Source organism: Daphnia pulex, chromosome 5 (genome assembly GCF_021134715.1).
Source record: "Daphnia pulex isolate KAP4 chromosome 5, ASM2113471v1".
In the NCBI taxonomy this organism is placed as follows: domain Eukaryota; kingdom Metazoa; phylum Arthropoda; class Branchiopoda; order Diplostraca; family Daphniidae; genus Daphnia; species Daphnia pulex.
Genome location: NC_060021.1, coordinates 7,557,736 through 7,575,365, shown reverse-complemented (window position 1 = coordinate 7,575,365; position 17,630 = coordinate 7,557,736). Strand labels below are relative to the sequence as shown.

The window sequence follows — 17,630 nt, the reverse complement described above, 5'->3', positions numbered from 1 at the left end:
ATATAACGAGCTATTAAAGTCAACGCGCAGTAATGTATGGAAATTCCCAGTTTGTAGTACTATGTGTATGTAACCTTTTGCGTGGAAAGGGAAAAAAATGGATCACGCGATGCAAATGCTGCAAGCGAAAAGCAGGTGTACGGTTTCGTTTACGCGGGACCTTTTCAAGCTCTTTTTTTTTCTTCTTCAAATTTCGTTTTGTTTGTGAGAAAATTCCCTATGCGCCATTGTGAAACCAAACGAATGATTCGTCAGACTCAAAAACAGAGCCGGATGGCAGCTGTTTTCCGACGGGGCTACCAACATACGCGCAGGTATATGTATACACGATAACATCGGGCGAATCACACGGGGAAACAACAACAACAACAGGATTTTGGCAATCGAAAAAAGGGCGGACAAAAGCCACCACACCCAAAAACAAGATAAGCTTCTGCCTAATCCGCCATCCGGTGAATTCGCAAAGACAAAAAGGGATTTTATGTATAGATATTCTCGATCTCTTCCTCGTTGCGTAAGATAAGTCACGGGAACGTTCCGGGCAAACGTTCATATCCTTCGTGTCAAGGTAAGTGCATTACGCGTTTTATCCACGAAAATACTGTCGGAATGACGATCTTTCGACTCTTTTATTTTCTGTCCTCCATTTTTGGGGTATTGTCGCTTACACATCCGGAATTGAAAAGGATTCGGAACTGTTAGCTTATCTGTCTATCAAAAGAAAGAAAAGTAGTGCTGCTGGTGTAATCCAATACCCGAGGACAACCGAGCCGGACCAAAACATCAGCCTCAATATACGTTCCGCCATCTAATGGTCAGACGTGCAGTCCCATCCACTTTGGTTCACTTTCCCCTTTTTTTATTTGTCCTATTACGTGGTGCGCGTTCCGTCTCCGACTGCGATGCAATGTAACTCGGTTGCCAGTGCCTATAGCACACGCTCACTAATTGGGTAATGCCATCAAGTGGTTTTATGGGGGTCTGCTGGTCCCGTCGTTGTTAGACGAGAAGGCAACATTACATCCACTCAAATAAGATCCATGTTTACTCTTTCTCCGGCCTAGGCCTCCTACGCCATTCCACTTTACACACAAGTCCCAGCAGCTGTGTCGAGGAGGGAGGCCAATAATATGGAAAGGAGAGAGAGAGAGAGTGCCTTATATTCCTCATCCATTCGGGTCGATTCCTCCCTCTCTTTTTCGGTTACCCCGGCAGCTTGCAGACGACGAGTAGGAGGAGAAGGCGGGCGAGTTCGTGACACATGATCGCGTCGCTGGAGCAGAAGGATTCCCTCGCTCGGTTCGGTCGGTCGACGAGATGTTTGTGCTGCATCGGTCGGACAGAACAAGAACGCCCATTAAAGAGAGTAGTAACACGAAACCGCACACACACACAACCACCGACATCCTCTGAATGTCCGGCTCGGTTATTGTCGCCGTTCTCCTCTATACGTGTGCGCGGCAATCATCAAGCGAGCGCGCCATGCAGGATTGCAGCACACACAACTGTGCCAACTTTGCTGGAAAATAAAAAGAAACGGTGTGGGCGGATTTCGATTGAGAAAATGAAAGGAACCGTAGGGGGGGAGGATAGGAGGAGAGGGGGGAAAGGGTTCACTTTCTTTTGATTATTGTGTCAGTTTCTTTGCAACAACTCTTTCTAAGTCTATCAACTTGTATCATTCAGCAATCAAACTTACCGACCAAGCCCTTTGATAGGCCCACCAACTTTTGTTCCTTTTCACTTTCAAACGTCAATTCGATCGGGTTATTGTGTGTCACAACTTGTGGTGTTGGTTAAAATTGTTTTTTTCCTCCGTCAGGCAACACTGGAATGTTGGCAAAGTCTGAGCGTCGGTTTGAAAACACATTGAAGATTCATCATGATTTCAATGTATTTACAATAAAGCTCCGAATGACACAATATGGTATATCGTATATACATTACACGCAAGTACAAAGGTAATTTTTTTTTTGCTTGGTGGTATATAAAGTACAGTAGTAAATATGCAACACGATTTTTAAAAAATTGGGACAAATCCCCGTAATGAAGAAAAAATGAATTTTTTTTTATATAATACACAATCAGAAAGAAATTTTCTGGATTTGAAATTAAAAAATACTTTTTCCAAAACAAAAAACGAAAGAAGTTATTTCACACATGAATATTCAATCGGTAGAGACACATTATTCCTTTGATGCACGCGATAATAAGAAAAAAGTTAACAAAAATACAAAATTTTCCCTTTTTCTTTTCTTCGTCAATGTTGATCAAGATGGAGGAAAAAACTTAAATCGGGTACACGTAATCCCACAGTAAAGTTGGAAAAAGAAGAAAATAAGAATACCTTTGATAGGAGATGCTGGCTTTGTCCATTTTTTTTACCTCGCAACTTTTCTTTTGAAAAACCCACCGTGCTACAAAAAGAAATGACACATCATATTTCCCATCCCGAGAAATTTACACAGACGCCGGCGACGACGATATCATTTAAGGCCGTGTTGACGTATTAGAAAAAAAAAAACGAAGAAAAGTCAACAAAGTCTGCGAGCCACCGAGTCCACATTTTTCCGAATCTTTTGTCACATCAAAAGAGGACGAAAAAATCAAGAACCCCAAAAAAATTTCGCGTGAAATAACCGAAGGAGAGTGAAAAAAAAAATAAAACGAATTGAAAACATATGACGAGGGGGTTTCTCAGTACGTGAAATAAAAAATGAAAAAGTCGGGGGGATAAAAAAAGAAAAAAAGAGATTGGATTAGGTTGGTCTTGGACCGTGTACCCCCCAAACGTAACCTGATGTTTGCCACTCTTCAGCCTTTAACATCGATCGTCGGGGCTGGTCTTTTTCACTGATTCTTTCATCTGGTTAGCCCCACACGTCCCGACCACTTTCCAGCTCACCTTGTAACCGAGTACAAAACGCGCTGACAGTCGTTGGGTGTCCTCTGGGGGAGCCAAGCTTTTCAACAACACTTAAATTACGTAGTACACCAGACAAGACGAAAAGAAAAAAAAAAAGAATTCTATATCAAAGACAAAAGCAAAAAAAGAAAAGAAAAATAAGATTAAACAAATTAAGGAATTAGGATGATGAAATTGACCTGACACTATAGCGCCAAACGATTCAACCTTTTTCTTCTTCACTTTCATTCATTCCGGATAATTTGTTATGGTGAGTTGATTATAAACTTCTTCTTTGTTGTTTTGAAAACAGAAATACACAAATCACAGTCGCATTGGGGGGGAGGTGGTGGTGCAGGGAGGGCAAAGAGTCGATAATGAAACAACAACACCTCGTATTTTAATCATTCTTCTTCTTCTTCCTTCCATTTCTCGTTTGAATTCCTTTTTCCTTGTTTTTTTGACTTGCTGCACTTGAAGGGAGAAGGAGGAGGAGCAGGAGTAGGGCGGAAGGAAGGAATCACCGACCAACGAGGCGGCCCGAAGCCACGACCATCGACAAGAGCCAGACGTAATCCATCGTCGATGGCGACAGAAGGGCGGCGGTGGCCGAGGTGGACGACGAGGATGACGAGGAGGAGGGGAATAGCTTCCGCTGATCGAGTATGGCTGCCTCGACACCCGTGCACTGGCCAGCCGACGTGACGTTGAAAACGGAAGCGCCGGCCGAATTTCCCTCCCCGTCCGCCGTCGTGATATGCAAATTGTGGGCGTTGTGTGCCAAGTGCGTCGAATGCTGCCCGTGAGTCGCCAATCTGTCCCTATTGTGTTCCAAAGCGGAATCAAATCAAAAGTCAATTAAGAAAAACTCTTTGCAACACTTTTGAAAATGACGTCGTCGTCGTACCTGGCGTAAGTTCGGACGCAAGTTTCGCTGGAGGCGATCCATTCCAAAGGTGCGCCGTTGTTGCTGACAGAGGAGACGTGATCCTGCGGATGCTGCGACTGGAGATCGGACGGCGTCAGCGTCGAGGCCTTGGAGCCGTGGGTGGTCACCGTCAGACAGAAACGACGCGGAGGCCCGTCGACCCCGTGCCGATTGGCGGCTGCGTGCAACGGAGTCACGATGACGTACTTGATTCTCTCGTCGTGATCGTCATTCCACGTGCTCCGGCATAGATAACCTGATCATCGTGTCGAAAGAAAGAAAAAATGCCAAATCAGATTAAAATTATAATTTGACTCTGATCGAAACCTTCCAATGGAAATCTCCTAATGAGGTGAAGGTTGCAGCCTCAAAAAATAAATAAAATTGCCAACCGACCTGAGCTGGTCTCACGACTGCATTCGTGATAGAGGTCGAGCGTGTCGGGGGCCGAGCAGCCGACAGCCACGGCCGACGTCCGCTGTCCGGCGAGGAAGAGGTGCGGCGTCGCCACGGCGGACGTCACGTCATTGGCCATCGAGTCGGAAGAACACGGCAGCCGGGACGAAGCGTGACCGAGCCCTCTCATCACGTTGAATTTGCCGTCCAGCGGGCACGCCACCGAATGGTGTGAAGCAGCTGCAATAAATAACACGAAGAAAAGAAAAGAAAATAGAGAAAAGAAAAGAGACGATTAGACACGACACGACCGAAAACGTTTGAGATGGCCGCCATCGCAGCGACCGAGCAAAGCGGAGGGATATATTCCGTGCTTTTTGTTTTTTTCTTTTATTTGTTTTCTGTTTTCGTTAAGTACGTACCAATTAGAGTCGTCAAGTGTCCCACTACGGGATTGAAATAGTAAGCGCTGCAAGCCTCGTCGGGAGCGGGAGCGGCTTCTCCGGCTTGGAATTCCACAACGTGACTGTCTCGACGATAAAACACCATGCAGACGTAGCCGGATTGACTGTTGAGAAAAAGAAAACAAGGATTGTTTTAAAAAGTGGATTCATTTGGAAGGAAAGTGGGGGAGAGCTAGCTGCACACAACATCACACAGCCAAAAGCTGTTTTGCCAGAGGAATTAGTAAACCAATCAAAAGGACTTGTTTTCAGGGTTGGAAATGAACGGGGGGAGAGAGAGAAACAAAAGAGCTTTTATAGTCGTATCTTTCTTAATAAAGTTAAGCGGAAAGCGTCTATGCGAGAGAGCGAGAGAGAGAGAGAGAGAGTCTGGCAACTTTTGGTGAAAAGGTCTTGCGGGAGGGTATCAAGGAATTGATCCGGTGATTACTGGGAATGACGGGCGAGAGAAGAAAATGACAATGAAGAAGAAGAAGACACAAGGTCGACTTATATATATGTAGGAGCGAGCGCATGGCAATCTGTTCCGGCACGTGTCTCTCTCTCAAACACCCCGGGATGGATGGATGGATGCCGAATCCGTCCAGCTGGTCCGTCGTCCCGGCTCGACACCAGTCAAAGAGGAAACAAGGGGATCATACACCAAAAAGGGTGAGGGGAAGGATGCCAGCGTTGGATTGAAGGAAGGAAGGAAGGAAGGAAGGATTGTGTGATGGGTGCATCCGCGTGCGATGAAAGATGGATCTGTTCTCATCCGCCACACCCACCTCTCTGTTTCCCCCCCACGCCACCCCACCCTGCTCGCCTGTATATCTAAACCAGCACGCAATACAATCCTTTAGCCTTTCCGTGAGTGAGTTATCAATTCGGGGCGGCTTCAGCTTCAGGCCATTCCGCCGGGAACTGCCAATTTTCTCTTCGGCGGACAGCAAATCTTGATACACACGCGCCGGACCCGACGGATGAGGGGGGGGGGGGGGGGTTCAAGCAAAAAGGAAAAGGGGGAAGGAGAATTGGGGTCTTTCCTGTGGGACACACCAGTTCCGTGTACCTTATTTCTCTCTCACACACGAACGGATCAACATTGACCGCAATTTCATTCCCCCCCCCCCCCCCCATCCACCCACACCCCTTACCGATCCTTCGGGTTCGCTAACGCAGATCGGGAGCGCTTAAGATAGGGCGGCCCAATCAAATGAAAGTGCACGTGACTGCTGCAGAGAAAATAGGACCCCCACCTATCCCATTGCCGCATTGGGAAGTTTTCTCGGAGAAGGTGATGGAAGAAAAGATCCCGTCTAGGATTGATATGAGGGAAATGCCGTAGAAAAGAAGAAGAAGAAGAAAAAAAGGCGGGATCTTGATGCCACGGTATACGTCTGTGTAGTTGTGTACAAGGAACCGTGAGCCAAAGGCGCCGATTCTATAGAAGCGCCAGTCAAAGGCGGGGTGAACAACATTGGCCAGGATTGAAGCAAATACAAAATGATGAGAAGAAGAAGAAAATGAGGGAAAAACGACCGACATTGACGAATAAGGAAAAACTAGTGCACCGGTACGCGTATTGACGCAAAGATCCGGATCACACACACACACACACCCACACAACATGTACTATACAGAGTGCATCGATCTTTCTCTCCTTTTTTCTCGTTTCCTCCTCCTCATCCGTTAAAGGAAACCCCTGACGGTCGTCCGTTTGACAGAGTCGTCCTCTTCCCTTTCGGCGGATTATTATGATAATGATTCCGGAACACGAAAGAAATTATAAAAAAAAAAAAATCCTTGTTGCTCCGCTCATCCGCATGCGATCGAGAAGCGATAGAAGGCAGAAGGTTCGCAATTTTTGCTTCCGTTCCGGAAGAAAAAAAAATCCCCCGCCCCACTTCCGTTGGAAGTACACTTCGAGAGCGAGCCGGATCCCACTGTTTTGGCGATCCTTCACCTCGATACAGAGCGCAAAGCCGGAGGGGGGTTTAAGTATCGATGGGGATAATAATGATGGAAGAGGATGGAATAAAAATACGTGACACACGCACCATCCTTGCGAGAGGTGAGCCACGACTCGAGCCGCTCCATCGCCGAGATCCAGGACCGATTGGCAGGCGGCTTTCTGCTCCATTCGCGAATCGACGCTGGCCGATCCGGCGGCAGATCCGAACGACAGGCCACCGCCGCCGATGACGGCGGCAGACGACAGAGTTGCGTGTCCCGAAGTCGTGTTATTGATGATGCGCATTGTAGAGTTCTTGTGCAGGGCGTAGGTCCAGCGTCCGTCCAGTGTTTGCCATCTGTTGTGAGCCAGGAACCAGCTCGGGTAGTGACACTTGCGGCCATCCGCTTCAGCTATAAATAAAGAAACAAACAAACAAATAAACAAAATTAAAACATTTATTTATTTTTTTTAGCGCCAGGGTATTTGATGGAGGAAAAAAACATCTCCAGCAGTCGGCGGGACTAATTAGAACCTAATTAAAAATCAACACACACGCGAGCTCAAACTGTGAATAACTCGAGGCAAAAAGCGGATGTGTTTGCGATAAATACAGGAGGAGGCCCACCTCGTCTGTAATTAAAAAACTTTTCCACCCCCACCCGTTTTTGAATTTGACAAATTTTTAATTAAAAAAAAAGGTGGAAGGAGGAGAGTAGAAAATAAAAACGAAGAAATTTTATTTATGAGAATATACACACACATATCCATCTCTGGGATGGAAAGGTTTATAACAGAGTAACAAGGCGGCTTTCACCGAACTATTCCTCCTCCCTCCCAACCCCTCCCAACCCCCCCGAAAACTTGTGTGTCTGTGTGTAGCGCCGGGGACAAAACTTTGTTGAGTCGGGAGCGAACGGATGACTGGAGCCGAGGAGGAGGAGGAGGAGGGAGAAGCCTAGAAGGAGGATGGTTGCAACTGTGCTCCGAGCGGAATGAGTTGTCGACTGAAAAGCAACGCCACTATATCCTGTAAGTTTCAATACACAATCCCACACACACGCAGAGAGAGAGAGAGATCCTCTCACTCTGTCGATCAATATGCACATGCAACCCCCTGTCTGCCACCCGGTTCTTCATCACCCCCGCGCAATATTATAATATGAAAACGAAAAAGAAAAAGGGCGAAAGTGAACTGTGCGGATGTTACGGTCCATACATATAGGCCGGAGCGAAAACTTTTTTCCGGGACTCTCCGGGTAACGATCGTCCGTTTTTTTTCTTCCCGCATTTGCCCTCCACTCCATCGGAGGTCTGAAGATAAGCCGGTGGTATAGTGGGCGCAAGAAGTAGGTGTATATCGTCTTCTTTTGGGCTCCCCCAAGCGGGAAACTTTTATTAACTCCACGGTTCTGCTCTTATGTGGCAAGCGGGACCTTATATTTTTTTTCGCCCATCGTCTTTTCATATTTTGTTTCCCAGGGATGAAGGAGAAGATGAGAGATGGTTAAGAAGAGCTTTCACCAGTGTGGCAGGACAGGAAATGAATAGCTCTGATATAAAACATTGGGACTAGTAACTACACAACTTCTCCATCTTTTCTCCCATTTTTCCACCAACATCCCACACACACGAATTTTCGTTCAGGAAAAAAAAAAAAGGCTTAGCCAGCCCGGAGCGAGCACACATTATGGCTTATGCCTCGTTCAAGCCTTACACTGGAGGAGGAAGAAAAAAAAACCCTCTTTTCTCTCTCTTATCTTTATTCGCTCGTTCAGATTAAACTTGTCAAATAACCCCCCCACGCTCGTTCCTACTCCTTGTTGGTTTCTTATAAAAGCGTAGCTATGACAACCGAGTTCATCATCAACGTCACCCCCAGTTACTCGGAGTAGTGTCTCGACGAGCGAAAAAAAAAATAAAAGTTAAAAAAGAAATGTAAAAATCTAAAGAGGAAAAGTTAATTATTTCTCTTATTTGCGTGTGTGATGTCGTTTAAATTCGTCAAGAGCCTTGCGTTACACACACGTCTGATTGGGAACTTCTTTTCGTCCCCCTAAATCGCTGATTGTCAAGCTCAGTCATTTAGAAATCCACTCCAAAATAAAGAATGGACTGAAAAATGAACGAGAAAACAAAAAAAGAATCAGAGAAATAGAAGATTGAATCTTTTCTCCATCTTTTGTTTGGGGTTCCTTGTTTACCCCGTTGGGTTATAAAACGGACGAACAGTAGTAGGACCAGAAATAGAAAATTCAGTCGAAAACATGGTATAGGAGAGAGAATAAGAGACGGGAAAGATGGAGAGAAATGGAGAGAGTCTTTGTAAGCGAAGTCGACGATGCGGGGATTGGGAAGACAAGAGCTGGGGTGGATGGGTATAGAATAGAAAAAAGAAGAAGATGAAGAGTTGAAAAAATAGAAATAAAATGGACTTGACAAGAGATCAAACAAAAGTCGCCAAGGGCTCCCCGGCTCCGCGCTCACTCTGACAGGGAAATCATTATAGACATACGAAAATGCACGGAGGCTTCTTCTTCTTCTTCTTCTTCCATTCTTTTCCCCATTTTGTTGGGCGGATTCCAACGAAATAATAGCCTACTACTACTACTACCACTACCACTACTACTACGCCATGTATGTTATAATAAACAGAAAAGACAAGAATGGAGAAAGACATCGAGGGCCTACCACTGGAGGCTGTTTTTGTGATTCCAAACTCTCTTTGAAAAGTAAAACCTTCACCATTCGAAGAGGAGGAGAGAGGCTTCTGATATGGAAATCATCAAAAAGTCGGGCGGTCGGCGTAACAACTGGAAAACACCACGTCCAGCAAGAAAATGAAAAGTGAAAATCCATTCGATGGAGGTCCATCATTTTATTTATTATTTCGGGATAAAGAGAGTGTGCATCTCTCCTTTTTTTTTATAGGAATCTGACTAACTGCGTGACCTCAAAAAAAAAGAAACAGCTGTGGTGTCTGTCTTGACGTGTGCAGTGTGACGTCTCTATAGAGTTGTATATACGTACTATCTGCCCATCTATCGCCGTACGTGTAAATACATACACGCGTACTAGTATCTGTGGAACCAATCGAGCGTGGCAAAGAGTGCTAACGAATAATATCTAAGCTTCGTCTTGGCCCTCCTTTTGTTTTTCGATCAAATCCTCTTCTCTCCATCCATCAACTTCTCCTTTTCTTTGGCTGTCTCATTATATTCCTGTCCCGATTTTTCCTTCAGACTTTCTATTTCTTGTGTTTTTTTGTTTTTTAATTTGTAGGTGATTTGTTCACATCTCGTTTGACTGCCTCCCGCATTAAAATTAATAAGATTTTGATCAGATTTTTTTTGATCAGACTTACCTTTGGTGAGTTTGAGAGTTCGAGAGCCTTCGGTGGGCGAAGTCAATCCGCTGCAAGTGGCATCGCCGCTCTGAGCCAGCAGAATGGTGACTGGACGGTGGCGTTCGGCGGGAGCGGGCGGGGATCCCGATCCGCCCGGAAGTAAAAGCGACGAAAGCGACGACGATGGGGGCGGCTGGATTTTCTCGTAAACGAAACATCGGTAACGATCCTCGTCGCTGGTGGCGCCTTGGTGCTGCAAACGGCCCATCAGGTAGCGCAGGGATCCGTCCTTCCACTGGGCCAAACATTCCAGCTGCTCCTCTGCGGAATCGAATCAAACAAACAGTCAATAAAACGAAATTTTTTAAAAGGAATCGAAATAATAAAACAGGCACAGTCTATGTTTTCCAGAGCTTCATCCCTGGACGCGGTGCGGTATCCGACACCAACTTGAACATTCAAGCAGACAAGAAAACCATTGCATTTTCGATTGAGCTATACAAGCCGAAGAAGAGGGGGAGACTAGTTTGAAATTCATAGAACTATGTAAAAGGCATCATGTTTTTTTTCTTCTTCTCTCATCTCTCGCCAGCCTTTTGTGTTCAGCCAAACGACACACATAAATAAATAAATAAATAAATTTATTTCAGTAAAAAAAAAATGAAGGACTGAAAAAGGTGAAAGTTCTCTGCCTGATTCATCTTTCTTGCCCTTTTGTCTGGCTGCTGGTGTTGGTTTCGTATTACCGCATTTTTCTCTATCCCCAATTCAGAAGAGACTTTGATGAAGAAGCAAAAAAAAAATATAAGAAGAAGAAGAAGAGGTTCTCTGGCAGAAGGGAAAGTATGAACTGGCAAGTTTTTCTAATCAAACGACACGGTCGACTCTCTTGATAGATACACACACACATATGCTGGTTAGGTTAGACAACGGGAGGATTAGAGAAGAGAGTCCCCCGTCGGGCACGCGTTCCAGTCGTGTGCTGGATCTCGTATGAAGAAGAGTGGTGGACGGGCACGAAAGAGGCCATCGTGCGTGAGCGATCGAACGTTTAAGAAAAGATTCAAGAAAAGAAGAAGAAGAAAAAAAAGCCTTGGAAGATGATGAGCCGTGGCCAAGAAAAGTTAAGACGACGACGACGTGTGTGCACAGACGGGGGCGCCGGGACGTGATCAGCAAAAGAGATGAACCGGACCTCCTCCTCTAGACCCTTCATAGCTGCTCCTCTCTTCTTCATATCACGTTCCACACACACATACACACACACACACACAAGCTATACGTAGCTATATGGGTGGAATCTAGCTGGTCGGCTGTCTCATTCTCACTCTTGAACGTCTCTGCACAAGGGCCAGGAAAGAAAAATACAAAAAAAAAATAAAAAAAATAAAATAAGCGACGCGAGGATTCGTGCTCTCACGCAATCAACTGCACATTCTTTCAGCTACGCAACTGCTGGAAGAGGAAACGTCAATAAGCGACGAGGAGGAGCTAGATTTTTTTTTCCCTTCTTCCAGACGTATTTCGAGGCAACGACAATCCTTGTAAAACATAATCGGCAGGCAATAAGTAAAATTATACACACAAAGTCAGCGAGTAAAATTTCGTGTAAGAAAAATAATATTATTCAGCGTCGCCTATTACGTCCAGCTATATAACCTTTTGTTTTCCCTGAGCTGGGAGGTATATTATTACGTCAAAAGAACATACGTCTGCCCATCCCTGCAGACTACAGTGTTTATGTGATGACGAACGACGACGACGACGACTAGTCTAAAACTAAAGTTGATTATCAACTTGTGTATTTTCCCCCGGCTTTTCATGACGCTCTCGTCGCTCGGCCGGAATGAGAAAATGGCAAGTTTTCAAAGTTTCAAGAGCTTCCTTGATGCTCTTTGTACGACGTCCTGGGCACAGAGGAGGAGCAGCAGCAGCAGCAGCTTCCTGTCGTTACATTTCAAGTACTTGAAAATGTCAATACAGCACGGCCGCCGGCCGGCCCAGCCGTATCAACGTCAGCAACGGTGACATCACAGACGGCTTATTCCCAGAGACACACACATGTCAACTTTGATCATAATCACACAAACATGAAACTTTCAAATGCCCGACAAACCCCCCCCCCCCCCCCCATACATACAGCGCCAAAGGCCATCGATTCAAAACAAATTTGTTGGTCTTCTTCTCATGGTTCCTTCCTGTTCCAATCAATAATTGAAAAACACAGGCAAGCCCAGTACGTGTGGACATTGTGCGGAATGAAAGTTTCATGAACGGGAAAACTTTCGACCTTCTTCGGCCGCCTGGACGGACGGCTGGACAAGTCTTTCGTCTCATGAATGAATGAGTGGAAATCTCGACTGCAATCAATTCAAGTTTGGTTGTGGAAGCTTTCATTTTACCTGAACTTTCGGTTCCCTGGACGTCGGGGCAGGCCTGGTATCGGAAGAAAGTCCGCCATGATTCTGTGCAGGAGTCGAGCCGGGAAACGGGCGAGCGACACTCCCCGTGACCCCGCGAATAGGTAAACGTGTACGATCCGCGGAATGGGCACTCGACCGGAGCCGCGTCACGCCGGAAGAGCGAATACTGTTGGGCATCACCTGGGATCATGCTGCACAAGTTCTCCAGCGTGTCTCGACCCTCGCAATAAGCTGCTCCACATCCGGTCAGGATCGAAGATATAAAATAAAATACAAACAAACAAAGTTTATGATTAAAAATGGAGAAATAAAAGTTTCGGTGCAGACGACGTGTAGTAGTAGTAGAGTTGGGAAACCAAACGACACAAAAGCCCCGGCGACACAATGGCCAAAGTCTATGCAAAATTCACGCGTCCAATCGATCCATTTGCCACAGTCGACTGGACTTTGGCGGGTGCTGGTGCTCTTCCGTGTGTTTTTCGGAACAAGGAGAGTGGAGAGGGACCGAGTGAAGGAATAAATCAATGCGGGATAGAAAATGAACAGTTGTTGACTTTCTCATTGGAAAGACTTAACAAGTTACCCACGCACTCTCTGCACATGCAGTGCTCACTACTACTACCCCCTCCCGGAACAATTTAAAAAAAAGAACCTGCTGCAACCAGGGCCAAGGATCGATCCTCCTCCCCCCATTCATTCAATGTTGATGAACCATTTCGATCGTTCCCTTTATAGAACGTTTGATGCTCTTTTTGTAACTGGGCACCAAGAAATATGGAAAAGTACTTGGGGGCAAAGTTGAAGGAGTATAGTCGAGGATCTAGGGGACGAGAGAGCTAGGGGGAGGAAAAAAATGACGAAGTCATGTCAGGTTCCTCCGCCCCCCTTCATGTGCTGGATGGCATCAACACTCTTCTCCTTGATTTGATTTTCTTCGACGGCCGTCCGAGGAAACAAAAGGCCGAAAAAAGGAAAATAAAATAAGAAAATAAAAAGAGCTTTTTATTTGAGATGGGAAGACTACAGGGAGAAGGAGGAGGGTACGAAGAGTAGGAGGAGACGTATGTGTCATAGTTACTAAGAGCAGCTGACGGTTTCAAGGGAAAGAAAGAAAGAAGAAGAAGAAAAAAAAAAGTTGTAATGTTGATCAGAAATTCAAGACACCGCGCCCAATCCCATTGGCCGGGCTGTAGGTCGCCTGATAGGTTTCATCTCTGCTCAGACATAAAAAGATGGCCAGCCAACTAACCGGCAAGCGCCACTCAAGACGCATCAAATACAATCATAAAATGGGGTCCACACATAACGTCACGGAGGGGAGGAGGGATAGTCTATCACACACATACACACACAAGGGAGGGAGGGAAAAAAATAAGAGAAAATAAAGAGACTCATCTCCTTATTACGACTTACATTCTTTGTATTGAAGAACATTGGGATGTTTCTGGGCGATGAAGAGGCAGCGGTAACATTTCTCTTCTTTCTCCAGCCTGGAAAGTAATCATCAAAAGAAAAAAAAAAGGTGGGATCGGTTAATAAAATTACACAAGAAAATGTTCAAATTTTTTCTTATTCTTCTAAAGGGAATAAAAAAAGAAATTTTCACGACGTGGGATATAGCAGGAAAAGAGTACACGTAACAATCGAGGCTCAGCGGAAGAATTTCATGGCGCTATCACGATCGATTATGGCCGGTTGACACGCTAACAGTTTGTTAAAAAAAGAAAAAAATCATTTACGTTTGGGGGAAAACAATTCAGACAGACCACGGGAAATATTGTTCGTGACCAACACCTATAGGGATGGAAGAAAGGGAACCCCCTTTTGGTCGATCGTGTGCCCATGCCGTGCCTAATGCCCTTCTCCTGCTGTTTCCAACGGGATGAGCTTCTTGAATAGTCGGGAATGAAGCGAATGATTTGTTGCCAGCTGAACGCGTTCCTCGCACGCCGTGATGAAACATCAGGGGCGACGATGCTCATTAGCACCAAGTCTTGTCAAGGGGTCCCCCCCCCCCTTTTCCCATCCGTGATAGTTTCTGCAATTGTAACTATTACAACTACTGGACCTTCTTCTTCTAACTGTACTTCCTTATTTTCTTCCGTCAGACGACGACGAATTCCTTTTTTTTTTCCGGTGCGGAACAAATCGATCGACGTCGCCCCTCCGGTATATATTCGAGCTAATTATACGAAACAGTTAACACGGCGCCTTGTTAACTAGTTATCCGTGAAATAATAACGAGAGAGGGTAGTATAATATAGTAAGAAAGGTGGGAAAAATAAAACAGTGGGGAAACTTTATTCTATTTCCAGTTGATCCGACGCCAACTTGAACGCCGTCTCCTTCCGTACACGCCCATTTCGGTGGGGGGGAAGACGGCTGGGGTTTTGTATCATTTGCAGGAATTACGTAAAAGAGGGGGGGGGGAGAGAAAAGTCTGATTTACAAGTCTATACTGCATAATCTGGGAGAACAAAAGCCGGCTAATAATGAAGACTATTCTATAGTAGAAAAGGCAGAATTGAGGAAGAGAGAAGTCGGGTGCTGGGGATGCAGATTGGCTAATTATGAAAAGACTCGTCGCCATGATGACAATCCACGGTGACAAACACAAAAGGCCAGGGGAACAGCTAACAACTCTCGCATTCTCTTCTTGTTTTTTAAATTTCAACCTATATGTACATGCATGCCGTACCCCCATACAAAAAAAAACGGCGGGCCAGATCGATGAGATTCTTATCTCTTATTTAAAAAAAAGAAAATGAGCAACCGAAATAGCAACTGCGAATTTTTCACGAAATAAAAAAAAATCCCAATGCGGGAAAGAGATAAATGACGAGCGATTTATAATATACACGCGCAATAAAAAGGAAAAAAAAAAGTAGAGGGGAGAAGAAAAAGAAATAATAAATAGGCGGTGACTGAGGCAGGGGCCCAGAGATGTACGAGCGCTCATAAATTCACAATGTCGGCAACGACGCAACCCAGCGGATATGAAATATTGAGCGTCAAAGTCACGCTTTATTATTATCTTTTTTTTTTCTCTTTTCTCTTTTCTTTTCTATTCTTTTTAGCAGCCAGAAAAGAAACATATACTACCGACGCGTCTAGTGTATATATACATTCACAGTCTATGTTGCTCTCTGGCTCATCTATATAGATGTACGGCATGCGATTCAGCCCGTTTGGTGGTGGTGGTGGTGCTGCCTGCCAAGGAATCATCATCATCATCGGAGATGGGCGATACATAAGCCTCGTTCGTCTTCGTGTTCTCCTTTTGTTGTTGGTGGATGAACGGCCGAGGGGACAACCGAACCCACCAGACATAGTTCCCCCCTCCTCATTTCTCTTTTGCATAGAAATGAACTTTTCCTTCGACGGCGAGAGACCGACGCGAACGGGTCTCGGTGTTTTTTTTTTTTTTTTGTTCGTCTGTTTGGCATCAGCTCAACGGGACGTCTTTTCTCTTTCCCTCAATGCTGGGCAAGCAAGAAAAATAGCGGGGGGGGGGGGGATTGATTTACTAAGTAATTAAAGAGATGCTTTTGTCCTTTGAATCCTCTCTCCGGAGATATTCAAATTATCCTTTCGCAGGTTGGGAACTTGCTTCATTATTGACATTCTTTTGTTGTTTGAAAAAAGATGACAAATTCAAACAAAAGGAAAAAATTCTGGCTAATCATCTTCACGCTCTTTTTTCCGTTTCCCGTCTGGTGTCAAACGGGACCCGAGTTGGTCTCTCTCGACGTCAAAGTGCCTCGACACAACTTATGGGCACATCAAAGTGTCCAACATCAATACTAATAAAGTGCGTGGGTTTTTCTTTTCTTTTGTTTCTTCAGTCTGTCTATTGTTAGCCAATAAGTGACACGGACTAGACAGAACAAACAAAACTGTTTGGCCAAGTCCACCCTTTTTTTCCCCCTTTTTTTTTTTTAGTTCCGTGAATGTTTTATAATATTCCACCAGTCTGTTGGTTGGTTCGTTCTTCTTCAAACAATGTGTCAGCAATATATCTATCTCTCTACACGCACGACGTGGCAAACAGACGACCGAGGACAACCAACACATCTCCTGGACAAAGAAAAAAGAAAAACTGTCCGCACCCATCGCACATTTATTTCTGGTCACTCATATGAAGTGAGTGGAGGGTACTTTCATTTCCCCCCCCCCTTTTCTGTGTGGTACCTTCCACACCCAACGCCAATATTGGTAGACCAAATGACCATCCCATAATACTCCAACAGACTTGTCATGTTCTTCTCTCTTGACGTTGCCCACACAAATGACATCTCTAATAACAACCGTCCCTTCACGGTGATTGCACTTTCGATTCCGCCAGCAAAATATAATCGACCGCGCGCTTAAAACCTGGGCAGCTGTGCGACATTGGTTTAAATAACCCCCGCACACACCAAATTCCGCCCAACCGAAAAAAAAATACCGAAACTAAACACAGTCATGTGTGTAGAAACCCCCCCACCGAAAAATGTTGGAAAACTCAGGGATTCCTTGACGACTAGAGCCGAAAGATAAGACCGGCCGAGAAGAAGTTTGGAAGGGAGAAAGATGCGTGCGATAAAGGTCTCTCACGCAAAGCTTTTTTCTTTCCCTCTCTCTTCTCTTGTTGTCTCTTGTCGACGACGACACATAAGAGCCGAAGAAGAAAGATAGTCAAATAACATCACATACACAAAACACAAGCGAGAGAGCGGGAGAGAGGGGTTGTTGGTTGAGCTCATGTCGGCGACGTTTTTCGGCATCAACATTCCGATCGGCGGTCGTTCGCCCTGAATCTCTTTTACCTCTCCCTCGGCTCCGAAACTCTCAAAGTCACGCAGTGAACGACGACCAACACACACATATCTATCTGTCTCTATCCCCCCCTTCTTCTTTTCGATTGTTCCAGAGCGCTGGCAAATGCAATATAGAGTAGGAAGAAAAAAGATCAATGACACACAACATCACGTAAGACTTATAACTCCCGTCCAAGTTGATATCTGTGGAAGTCCGGCCGTGCGGAACGGAACTGGTACGATTAGACGCAAACATTCATCCCTCTACGCACCCTCCATTTTCCTATTGTTTAAACCCACAGAAAGAGAAAGAGAAAAGGACCATCCACCGTTCCCTTTTCACCACCACCAACCACCACCACGCTCTTCTTCTTCTTCTTCTTCTTTTCCTGCTGACAACTGTCAACTTGAGAGACCTCCAAAGTTCATTCGAATC

The 17,630-nt window shown here is 45.3% G+C and overlaps 1 protein-coding gene across 1 annotated transcript in view; it reads right to left on the bottom strand.

The window, feature by feature from the left end:
- Positions 1 to 1,876: 1,876 nt before the first annotated feature.
- The window catches only part of LOC124195117, a 49,431-nt gene continuing 33,677 nt past the window's right edge, over positions 1,877 to 17,630 (bottom strand). The window contains exons 4-11 of the mRNA XM_046589622.1: positions 13,809 to 13,885; positions 12,375 to 12,626; positions 9,991 to 10,293; positions 6,733 to 7,039; positions 4,652 to 4,797; positions 4,230 to 4,469; positions 3,813 to 4,089; positions 1,877 to 3,726 (exon numbers count right to left, since the gene is read on the bottom strand). Of these exons, the coding sequence (XP_046445578.1) occupies positions 3,426 to 3,726; positions 3,813 to 4,089; positions 4,230 to 4,469; positions 4,652 to 4,797; positions 6,733 to 7,039; positions 9,991 to 10,293; positions 12,375 to 12,626; positions 13,809 to 13,885 (1,903 nt within the window). The 3' untranslated portion in view covers positions 1,877 to 3,425. The remainder of the gene's footprint in view (positions 3,727 to 3,812; positions 4,090 to 4,229; positions 4,470 to 4,651; positions 4,798 to 6,732; positions 7,040 to 9,990; positions 10,294 to 12,374; positions 12,627 to 13,808; positions 13,886 to 17,630) is intronic.